This window comes from Micropterus salmoides, unplaced genomic scaffold, assembly GCF_014851395.1.
Source record: "Micropterus salmoides isolate LMB-PRFRI ecotype aquatic unplaced genomic scaffold, ASM1485139v1 Ms_hic_scaffold_3017, whole genome shotgun sequence".
In the NCBI taxonomy this organism is placed as follows: Eukaryota; Metazoa; Chordata; class Actinopteri; order Centrarchiformes; family Centrarchidae; genus Micropterus; species Micropterus salmoides.
The window spans coordinates 1-12377 of record NW_024042282.1 but is presented as its reverse complement, the minus strand read 5'-3'; the positions used below and the strand labels follow the sequence as shown (position 1 = coordinate 12377).

Genomic DNA, 12377 nt, shown 5'->3' with positions numbered 1-12377 from the left:
GCACCAATGAAGCCAAAGTTAACTTAAGAAATGTTAATTACTGAGTGATCAATGGAAGGCTTCTCATCTTGTTAACATAATAAGATATTTAACTCATGGAATGATATAAAATGCTGATAGAACAAACAAACTGCTAACTTAGAACAACCGTTCTTAAAATAAACATGCACCACATAATAGGAACCTTTTTTTTTTTATAGCTCCATAATTTTCAAACAATTTCCTAATAATAAATAACAAAATTTAAATAAAAAGATTAATTTTAGGAGAAGCAGTAAGGAACTATGTGTTAACCAACAACTACTTAAGCTTAGTCCTAGTAGTATAGCTAGCGTGTGTTAGCCCTTGTTCTTGTAAGGTAGCGTACAGTTAGCTGTCAGATTCTGCCCTTGGAGTCTACGCGTGTAGGTACAGAAACCCAAACTATGAAGTTAGAAGTGGCTAAAGTTGTTGAACGGCTGCATTTTGGTGTTGATTCTCAGTTGGATTGACAGTACTAGCACCAGTTTCACATCAGAGTCATTTGGTTCGATAATATATAAATATACATACTGTTATACTGCTATAAAGTTTCAAGCAGGTGCACTGCTAATTACCAACGTTTATTAATTATCAGCTGCTCCAGAACCATAACTGCAAATCCGAAACAAAATGACGGATTTAATGTGGGAAACTAAATTTACACCCACTCAGATGAATACACACAAAATGCTGTCATGAAAGAAAGAGATGGAGCAAACTTTGGTCTCAGTGGGAATTAATCAAACACTCGTCTCTATTTATAACATCTACCTCTGCTGTTAGTGCAGCTAGGTGTGCTGCCATTGTGGTTACAGGCCTATTTATATCCTCCATCCAGGCAGGGTTTGTAGACGTGCCTTTGCAGTGACTCACAGAGCTGTTGGCTTGATTGAGGAAGCCTGTTAGTGACTCCCGACCTCTACACTATAGAGTCTGACCGACAGACAGACAGGAAGAAAGACAGACAGCTGGTGAGACGGGGAGTCCAGAGAAAAGAGAGGAAAGACTGTGTCTGAAGTCTGAGTTGAGGATGGACACGAGGCAGAGAAGAGCCAACGGACAAAAGAGATGAAATTTCTAGGACAAACGACCTAATTAATGTTTTTCGTCAAATTGAGGTATTTTGTTTTTCTAAGAGAGAAAAAGGACATTTAGCTAGTTGTTTTCCAGCTGTTTTGTTTGCAGAAGGACTCGTTCTCCGCTGAAGACCTCAAAGACAAAAGAGGGATATTTTCATCATTATTAAGTGAATATAAACATACATCTTTTACCTCAGCCTCAGGAGTATGGTGGTGCGTGGTGTGTCTCAGGATTTGAAGGACGATCAAAATGCTGAAATGTAAAGTTCACAGCTATCTATGCCGCCTGTGGTTCACGGCGCTGCTGCTGCTGCTCCGGGTGAGTCTGCTCACATTTCTTTACTTCATACCTTTTATGATCTATGTAGGAAATCAACTGACAAAGGAGTTTCAAATGCAATATCAAGCTTATAATGTCAAGTTTTGTGCAACAAATAGTGAAAAAATATGTTAAGTGCTTATAAGATTGAAACAGACACTTTTCACTTTAGTTGAGCTTCATATCAAAAATAAAAGGCAATTTTTCATTTTTTTTTTTTTTTGACAATGAAGAACTGACTTCAGTATATAAAAATGTTTCTTGCATTTTTTTCATTATACCCAGAAAAGTATATCTATCTAAACAAAGCCACGGCTTAAATGATTCAACCAGTTCATCATTTTACTACTAAAGTTAAATATTAATTCACATTCTCATGCAGTTTTACCATATAATATGGACAATATGGAAGCAATACTATATTTTCATGCCTAGGAATTCAGGTGAAACTGAAAAACAAACGGAAAATAAATATTTGTCTCTTTTCTCATTAAATCAAGAAATTAGTCCTTCTAACAGCATCTAATAAGAATGAAAAATGTGATATATGAACTTGAGAGCAGCTTTGCTACCACTGTGCTGAAGATATGATACAGCATGCGTGAGTATTTGAAAGGTAATCCTATCCTTACTTTCAGGGCTTAAAAAGTTTTTCTCTTGTGAAGCAGTACATATGGGAACAGGGTAGTAATCTGTAAGTCATCAGGGATTTTCTCCACTGTCTTTTCTTGTGTGTCATTCTAGTCATGGTTTGTTTTACTGCCATATTTTCAGCCATGATCTTCTCTTTTTTTAACAAAGGGTGAAAAGGTTGTCTCAAAAATCCTTGTTACAACATTTTTTGGGAAAATATTTGCTTTTATTGGATAGCTGATTGCACAGAGGCAGACATATGGGGAAATGGTGTCCTCTGCTAGAAGTGAACGAGCGAGGCATTTTGAAACAAGTGATGGCAGGGGTGGTGATGGAGCAGTGGATAAGACACATGCCTTTGGTGTGAGTCCCCACTGCGACACATCCACCACTGTGTCCCTGAGCAAGATACTTACTAACCCCTAGTTGTAGTCCAGAGGCGTGCGACCTCTGATATATATAGCAATTGTAAGTCGCTTTGGATAAAAGCTAGATGAATAAATAAAGTAATAGGACTGCCAATCCAACTGAGAATCAACATCAAGCTGCAGCCCAAACAACCCTGCTTATGCTCCAAGGTCAGAAGCTACCAAGAGCTAATTGAACACCAACCTACAAGAACAAGAGCTCACACAAGCTCAATGTGCACTAACTGCAACACAGAAGAGAACACAAGATACCTGGACACGACTTCCCAAAAATATCAGTTTCTTTTTTCAATTTTCCTCAGTCGTCATTTCCCGGTCTTCCCGTATGTCTCTGTCTTCCCTGCGGTACCGTTTGTCTCTGAACTCGCTGAACCTCATTATCAGAAACAAATTATTTAATTTACTGTACTGCTTTCCGGTTTAAAATATTACTGGTTGAACTCGAGGTTGAACCCAAAAGTGATAAAAACACGTGCAGTTACAGTTTACACTTTAAATAGCTAAAGCCGATTAATTACAACTGTCCATTTGACAGCGTCTTGGCAGCAACACGAAAGCTCCATTGTTTTTGATTTAACATAATTTTAACTGAACAATATGAAGATTTTATTGTAGTAGATTAAAATAATTTGAGTTCTGTGTTCCCCAACATTGAACATTTGTAGTGTTTCCAGACGAAACAGTTTACAGCTCCTCTAGTGAGCACGGATCAAAATATGCTTACACTAATGGAGGGAAAAGGAGCTGCTGAATATCAACTCATCAGCCAGAGTCCCTTTGTAATAAGAAAAACAAACAAACACAAAGATCTGTAAAGTCTGACTGGTGATCTACTGGACATTTTAAAGAAATAATTTAACATTTTGGGACAAACACTTTTCTTTCTGAGTCACAGAGCTGGCAGTCAGGACATAGTTAGCCTAGCTTAGCATAACGTATCCATCCGCCCAGAACTTCTCAGCAGTGTCTCGGGCTATGGTGGTTGGTGAGCACAGGTTTTACTGTGTTGTTGCTGTTTGTCTGCCATATATTAACAGTTAAAGTCAGCCTGGTTCAGATCTCAGTAGTGAGTGAAATATTATCAGAACAATAGGATCAAAGAAATACTACTACACACTATAAAACACTTCTGGCTATAAAGGCTAGTTGTTTCCTACTTCATGGAGAGCAGCAAAATATCTATAGAAACCTCTCAAACCACTCCTGCATAACCCACATCTCCAACTTCCATCTCAGTCTTCACACATGACCCTAGCCCCATGGATTATCATAACATTTGAATCTAAGAGCGAAGCACCAAGATCCTCAAAGACTAAATGGATGAAAAGATATTTAATCTTCTGCACCATAAATAAGATTTCAACATGTTTGCCAAGTTATTCCTGTCCAGTTAACTAGAAAGTACTCAGATCATTAATTCAGAGTTTTATTGTCAGTTATATGTATCTATGTTCAATTCACTAACTATAAATTTATGTTTTTGCATTTATATTTGACTTGTTTTATACAAAACAAGCAAGGAGATCATGTCCATATACCTTAATAGGGAATACAGTCACAACTTGAGAAACGGGTTAAAAACCTTTTTTTTTGTGCAGTGGATGGAATACTTTTCTACATCTTTTAGGATTCTGGATTAATTAAACTTTTGTAAACGGATGCTCAGCTCTGTGACTTAAATGTACTGGGGCGGGCCCGATCTTATCAAGCTGGCAATTAGCTAATTAGCAGAAGGCGGTGACTTTTTAATAAACTCACTGCTCAGAAATGGAACAAATTCGAACTAACATGAATCTAAAGTGACCTGAAAGAGCTGAAAGATGGAAATCTTTGCGTCTTGTTTCCCCCGTCAGGATCTGAGCCGTGCGGCTCCCACAGAGGGCCAGTCCATCCCATGTAGCATCTCCGTGTCTGAACCAGTATCCGGCCTGGACTCCATATCACTGACAGTCAACACAACCGGACAGAACTGCTCCTTCACCGTAACGTCTCCAGACGCCGGAGGAGACAGCGGCGAGTGTAGAAGAAGAGACGAGGAGATACAGACTAATGAGATCAGAGGAGCGAAGGAGGTGAAAGAGGTGGAGATGGGAGCTAACTATCTGGAAACCAACCAGCTAGGAGTCGAGGATGGAGGGAACAAGGAGGTAGGAGATGTTTTCACCTGCGTGCTGGATCACCTGGAGCCTGGAACCGCCTACCAGCTGCTGGTTCAGTCCCGGAGAGACGAGGAGACGGCGAACCTCACCCTGCACACCAGTGAGTCCTCATACTACACAAAACTCAGTCCATTTCTTTGCTTGCTCCGGAGCTTTCATCAGTGTCACACAGTCGTCCTCCACAGAGGGTGTTTGCTCAGTTAAAAGTCAATACATTTTTATTAGTATTTAATCATTTTTTGTGCTTAAAGTGTAAAGTAATTAAAAGAATTAACTTTGAAGCTCATTCCGCTGCATGCGATCATGTTGTCTTATTTTCTGTGCCAGGTAAAAGTACATTTAGTCTGTAAACAGATGATGGAAAGGAAGTGAGTGAGAGTTAAAATTTAAAAACACATGCACCTCTTTGGATCATCCACTGTGTTACATTTTATTTAAGTGTCCCGCCCCCCTCCCGTGTGCATCCTGACAGATATCCATCTTTTATGAATAGATTTCTGAACAAATGTTTAATACATTAAAATCTGATCTGATCTCAATAGACCTTTTGCACAGGTGTAACCAATAACATTATTGATGGCTCTGTTCCAGTCAGTGAGCCAGCACTCCCAGTAGCAGCAAATGGAATTCAGCCATTACTAATGTTTTTAGTTACACCTGTGTCACACTGAAAAGGTCTGTTGGATGTCCTGCAGTTGATTGTTGTAAAGTTACACATTTTACGCAGCTGACACTGCTCATTTATTTCTTCTTACTTTTACCCCCGTTTCTTTCTAGCTTTTTAGCTAGAGTTGAGATGAAACCGGTGATCAGTGGATGGAAACCTGGATTTATAGTATCAAATATTTATTTTATACTTTTTTAAACAAATGTCACGTGTGCAGTGTCTGCTTAATGTAGAAAAGGTACCAGCTCGTTCCCTTATCCCTCCCCAAAACCTGCTCTAACAGAGTTTACTTCAAATCACTTTGGTCCAGGATGTAAGAGCAAGAAGTGAAACATAACACACCAGTATCACATCCGGACTTTACACTCACTTGCATCATACAATCCACGATACATTTACATTACATTCACACAAGTATCCGTGACCCTGCCCCTGTCGATCATTGATTACAAGATGAGTAGAACCTGAGTGAAATGAAACCTCAGAATTATTATATTCAATTGCACTTGAGCACATAAAGCAGAAAACAGTATGACAGACAATAAAAGTACAACCGCCACAATTCTGTATTAAAAAAAGAAATACTCATATAAGATCTGGTTGATTAAAAAACATTAGTGCAAGCGATCAAACAATATTAAACTATGCTTAAAAATAAATAAATAAAGTGCCGGAAGTGCTTCAAGCCGTCTTGTTCCGAGCAGATTGTTTATTTAGGAGCACTATGGAAGTTGGGATGAAGGACAGCTTATAGCGGTTACCTTTACATCTGCTAGCTCTAAGGCGTTTCCCTGAAGGTGATATAGATGGAGGGACAGAGGAGAGTGCATGTTTCGAGGTTTAAACAGGACGTGTCGTCCATCAGAGTGTGGGTGGGCGGAGCGGCGTCCTTCCATCTAGGCAGTATCGCACACCTGGCCAGGAGAGAAACAAAGGACAGAGTGCGACATTTGGATGGAGTCAGGCGAGCATCATTCTCTCTAGTAGTGCCACAGAGGCGTCTGAAAAACCTCCCTATAGTTTGGATTTTTTGGAGTTGTATGAATTACTTATCACTAGAGAATAGACAGTATCTCACAAAAGTAAGTACACCCCTAAGTGAAAATGTTCATTGTGCCATTTTTACAGGTGTTATGCTTTTAAACGCTATACAATTCTTTGTGGGGGTCATCAGTAGTGATAAATGATTAGTATTTCTTTTTATGAAGGTTAACAATCGTTAATATATTATTACATTTAGTAAAAGTACCATTCCTGGAATTGCAGCAAAAACATGTGGCGTTAACCACGTTTAAACGATGTGAACAGCAAAGTGTCTGAAAAGGACCTTAGGAGGTGGACGCATAATTCGGCAAAGATTTTGTAGGCTACTTGCTGAGATTTGCATCTCCCAGAGGAAAGCAGTATTTTACGGTCAAGGTGAAGCTGATTTTACCAATTTTTACATGCTGTTGGGTTCAGTCAAACTTTATTTGAATGGCATCTTTGGTACAGGTTAGTTAAGTATAAAGTGCTTTACAGACAAGCTGGTTTTAAAAGTAAGAAGCATCAGATATAATGGAGAAACATTTTACTGCAACATGAGTACTTTTATTTTCTTACTAAGTACATGTTTGTGATAAAACTTACATATTGTAAGTTTTGGTTGCAGGCCTGTGAGTGTTTTCACACTGTTGTATTAGCACTTAAAGGGTCTGAATTCTTCTTCCACTGCTGATGTATAAAAATAGACTTGATCACTGAGCTGGGACGGCTGCACACACCTGTACCTGTAACAACCTGCAGTGTTAGAAGTTAAACACCCCGTTCACAGTTATTTAACAAACACTCTATTGTGTTCCGTCCTATTGTTTCCATCTCCTCTGACCTCTCGCCGTTTGAAGTAAAAGAACACAACCTCCTTGTTGTGTAGAGTCTTGAGTTAATGTCATGTAGCTTCCCTCTCTGCAGCTCTGTGATTAGCCACAGGAACCTCGGCCCTGCTGAGAGAGAGTGATAGAGCAGTAAAAGTGTGTGTGTGTGTTGTGTCTCCGTGATGGCGGGCGTCCAGAACAGAAGTTGGGCCCTCAGTGTGTATTTCCATCGTGGGCAGAGCTCAGAGTTCAGCCATTTCCTGCCTCCATTGTTTCTTTGTTCTGGGGGAAGCATTGGGAAAGGGTGTGTGTGTGTGTGTGTGTGTGTGTGTGTGGAGGAAACAGGGTGTAGCTGCACCCAGTCGAGTACCGACAGTAACCTTCTCAGCAATGCAAAACACTTGTTCTGTGGTTTCTAATCTTTCGAGGCGCTGTGACTGTGACCTTTAGTGTTCATGTGACCCCTGCAGGTCAGTTTTTACCTGCTTACCTTTCACTTACTTACAGCTTTAGTTAACCGTAAAACTTCAATTAATAGCAGAGTCCCAAACAGCCGCCTACCCCGTTCACTGGCCTGGTGTGGGAACACATTTTGACAGATTAACGCAGGTCTTAAACGCCTGGTCTGGTTTTTATAAAAGTTCTCTGGATGTATAAAACCTCTTAAGGTGTGTTCACATACAACGCTTTCCTCGCGTGCGTTGTATCGCTGGACAACTGCGAAGTGTTCACACACGAGGCGATAATGCGAATAAACACAACCCGTGGATATTACAGCTGTATGAACCTAAAGTAAACATTTTGCTGTGATTTAATGGCAATAAACGGATCAAACTGATGCCGAAACAACTACAATATGATGCAGATTTGTTAGACATCTGAATTCATGCTTTCTCTGGTCTGTCAACAAGTAAGCAGGACAACAACTTTTAAAATGTTTGTTTTCTGAGTGGAGTTTGGATCGATCAGGGCTATGCTAACTTAGTCACAGTAAAGTACAACGACAGCTGGAATAAAGTTACAGACACATGTTTTCTGAACTCACCAGGTAGTTCAACCTCCTCGCTTTCTTTTCTCCAAGTAATGTCCAGTTTTGTCCGGTTTTTATATAAATATGAAATCGTAGTCCAGCAGAGCTCTGCGTGCCAACCGAGGCTAACAACAACAGTGGAACCGGATGTGCAAGGAAGCTGCTGAGAAGCTCCGGTGAAGATAAATCAACTTTGTTAATCCCAAAAACTAAAGTAAAAAGCTAATTTAATAACAGCAGTTTACTGAGCTCCTCCCGCGGGTAAACGGCGTAGTTGTCCGAGCATAATTCAGTCCGACTACGGATGTTTATTTGTCCAAAAGCTGCAGTGCGGCTCCCGGCTCTTTCTTTTACACTTCCCTGGACTTAAACAGCTCTGCGTCGGCCAGCTCTGCCTGGTCTTTCACAACATGGTGTCAAGCAAATTTCTGAACTTGAGCAAATGTCACAACAAACGCGTCTTCCGCACCGCCTGGAGCGAATTTGCATGAATTCGCATGTTTGCATTGACTTTGTGTGTGAACACAGCTTTAAACCCTGTCGGGTCGCTCGCTTTGGCTGCTTAGATCGTGAATACAAATATAAATGTTTAAACTTGTCAGTACAAACAGGCTACACATCGTTAAATCGGTTAGATTCTCCACAATTTAATTGTTCAGCTCACTTTATGGAAAGAACGAGCCCCAAAGTCTAATTCACTCAGATTATACCGGCGTAGACCTTTTTTTTTTTTTTTTTTGAAGCGGTCGTAAAGTCCAAATGTGTCCGTTCCTCGATTGTTTATCTTCCTTTAGTCTGCAAGGCTCCACCGATCAAAAGAATCAAAACAGCTTTTCATAAAAAATTATCCAAGTTGTGAAGTTTCTCTCCAACTGATAACTTCTGCAGCACTTTTCTCTGCTTCCTGCTCAGTGTTGTTGGGTACGCTTGTTTTCATTACATTGCTGCATACAAAATGAAAAAAATGGTATTAAAGTAAAATTTATACTGGTGGAAAAAGCTATTAAAGTTTTACGGTAATGACTACACAGATTTTTACACAAAGCCATTAAACTACGCAACAGTTTGTATAAATTCAAAATCTATAATTATCAGGATAAATATCAATTAATTAAATCTTTGAAGTTTAAAGGCTGATTTTTGTTGAAGTTAAAGAAACCAGATGGTTAAACTTTTCTTTCTGGTCAGAACAAACACTTGATGCTGTTGTTATTGACCAAAATTATATTGTGATAATTGTTTTATTGTGCTGCCCTATTCTGATGGTTTCAGCTTCTCTCATGTGAACAGTTGCTGCTTTTCTTCTGAGTGATTGTAATAACTGTAATGTTTGTTAAAAGAACGTTGTGGTTTTGACACAACGAGCGTTGTGAAGGAGTCACTTTGGGCTCTGGCTAACTGTGACTGCAGAATCTTTACAAACCAAACAATCGATTTTATGGAGGAAATAATCAGCAATGAAAAGAATCATCAGCTGCAGTCTGAAACTGAACAGTTCAGAATGAGCTGCAGCTCAACGACTACAGCAGCAACATCCTGCTACACATTAATGATGAAGATACAACAGGGACATTTTACTACATTTTCCTGATTATACTCTCACACATTTAGTTAAGTACAGTTTCCAAAGCAGGACCTACAGTGTGGTATTAGTTCAAGGATCTGAGCACTTCCTCCAGCTCTGCTCATTTCCCTGAAAACACCGCGAGTGATGAAGGAGCCGCTGATGGAGACAGAAACATCAACAGTCGGACTGAGAGGTGGCTGCAGAGGAGAGACTTCTGTTTGTCTCGCTGTGGCATTTGGCGGCAGAGATGTCGCGGCCTGATAACATCGTTCAACCTCGGCGCACACAGAGGCATTGTGGGAAAAACACAAACCAGGAAGCCGGGAGCGCTCAGGCAGGCGGATGGCTTGAAGAGAAGCATGGGAGTGTTTTTATAGTATATGTGTGTCAACAGGACTCCCACAGCGCTCAGACTTTGATGACAAGGCCACAGATTGAGGCGATGGATCCTTCCTGCCGAAACCTTCCTCACGCTCACAACAGATAAATCACGTTGAAGTCCCACTGCTTTAGGATGCAGTTTGTAGATTTTCCTGTCTTTGCGCTAAGCTAGGCTCACACAGAGATGAAACTGGGCTGGTTGGGGGGGTTCATGGGGGCATCACAACCAAAAGAGAGGTTGAATGTCGGGATTGTGAACATAATATAATAATATATTTATATTAGTTGCACTAGTAATGGGAGCACATTACTTGGAGATTAAGCAGTTTAAGGTCTTCTTACACACGGAGAACGTAACACATGTCTATCAAAGTGATGATTCCTTGTCATTTTTGAGCGCTGGACAAAGTACTAAACACTTAAGTAAAACTAGCAATACTACTGTGTAGAAATACTCTGTTACATGTAAAAGACCTGCACAAATAAATCTTAGAACAAATTAAAAGTACTCATTAAGCAGAATGACCCATTTCAGAATAACATACATGATATAATTGCATTACAATTATTCATGCATCCATTTCTTCATCACTGTATTGTTGTTGCAGCTTAATTAATTAATCGCAATAATGTATTCTAATTTATTTGTTAATATTTTGTATTATTCATATCAGTCCGCAAAGTAACTAGTAATTAAAATTTTCCTCAGAAGTGTAAAGTAAGAGAATAAAGTAGCAGAAACTGAAGATGCTCCAGTAAAGTACCTCAAAATTATCAGTGATGGATTTTCTCACCGTGTCCGTTTGCCTCTTCAGGGCCGTCAGCGGTGAGCGGCCTGGCGGTGACCTCCAGGACCTCCAGCAGCCTGGGCCTTTCCTGGCAGGCCGGCCCAGGCAGGACGCAGCGCTTCAGGCTGCAACTGTGGGATCACACGGGTACGTCTGTCATGTTTCATCCCCAACAAGAAGAACATAATATCACAGCTCGCAGTGCGAATGAGTTGAACGTCAAAATTTGACACCCCGAAGCCTCACAAAGGTCATACCACATAACCTTAACAAGGTGGTAACCCTGCAACAATTTATTTTTAGCTTATTGTGATGTCATTTCTATCCATTTGAACTTATGTAAGTCAAAAACATAATAATTTATAAAAGTAAATAAAAAAAGTGAAATTGTGTCATAAATTAAAAAGAAAATACAAAATCTGGAATATTTTCTCATAAAAGTAAACGCATAAAACATTTTGATCTAAAAGATTCCTAAAGGTAGAAAGATGAAAAAATATTTATTAACATACCACAAATTATTTGAAATATGTAAAAAAAAATTTTATATTTGCTCATTTTTATGAGCAGGATGCAAAGATGTTTAATAAGTGCTGTATGTTCACAGTTCATGTTATTACTTCTACTACAATATTTGATAATTAGGCCTACTGTGTTTAAATATACTACAACTACTATAACTCTATACTAAACTACGCTAAACTACTAGTATTTCTCTTAATCTCTCTCGGACATTCCTATCAACCTGCTTAGCCGCTCCTCTGGCGCTACTCGTGTGGCCATCGTGTGATTTTTCACCGCAACATAACGTAATAACGTCGCCACAAGTGTACAACATGAAGCCCTAACTTTCTGCTGCAAAAAGCTCGAATGCTCTAGTTTTTTTATTTTGGATCACTTTTTAACAGAATCATGCAAACAACTGTCTAACGCCAGTCCTTTAGTGCCACCAAGCGTTTTCACCCCGGAAACGTGAGGACGTCGTTGTGAGCGTACAACATGATGACGTGAACATCAAAGCTCTCCGCTGCTAAAAGAATGAATACTCTGTTATAGTTAAAAAAAATTTAACGATCTCCGTTTTCAAAAGGTGAAGTTCTAGAAAATAAAGAGTTTTATTTGAAAGTATTAAAATCACCCAAAAAACTATATATATTTCTACTTAGGTAAAAGGTTTGAGTTCGTCCTCTAACGTAGGTTATGATTACAGGGTCTTCTGCCCAATGAACAAGCTGCTGGAGAGTCATGTGACCTTTTGTTCCACCTCACTACTTCTTCCTCTCCTCCGTGTCTGCAGGTCTGCTGAGGAACGAGACCTTGGAGAGCACGGCGACACAACACAAACTCCTCGACCTGACGCCGGGGCGACTGTACAACGTTACCATGGTGACGGAGCTGGCGGCTGCAGAACGCCAGATGATGAGGCTCAGACAGGTAGCGTGAGAGAGAGAG

General features: G+C 39.9%; 1 protein-coding gene across 1 annotated transcript; it reads left to right on the top strand.

Moving 5' to 3' along the window:
* Nucleotides 1-1195: 1195 nt before the first annotated feature.
* Nucleotides 1196-12359, top strand: LOC119883765 (receptor-type tyrosine-protein phosphatase eta-like; the record flags this gene model as incomplete). The annotated part of the gene is made up of 4 exons (XM_038694395.1): nucleotides 1196-1419; nucleotides 4334-4739; nucleotides 10953-11072; nucleotides 12223-12359. Coding segments are annotated over exons 1-4 (732 nt in total), but the record flags the coding sequence as incomplete, so codon positions are not given.
* Nucleotides 12360-12377: the final 18 nt, after the last annotated feature.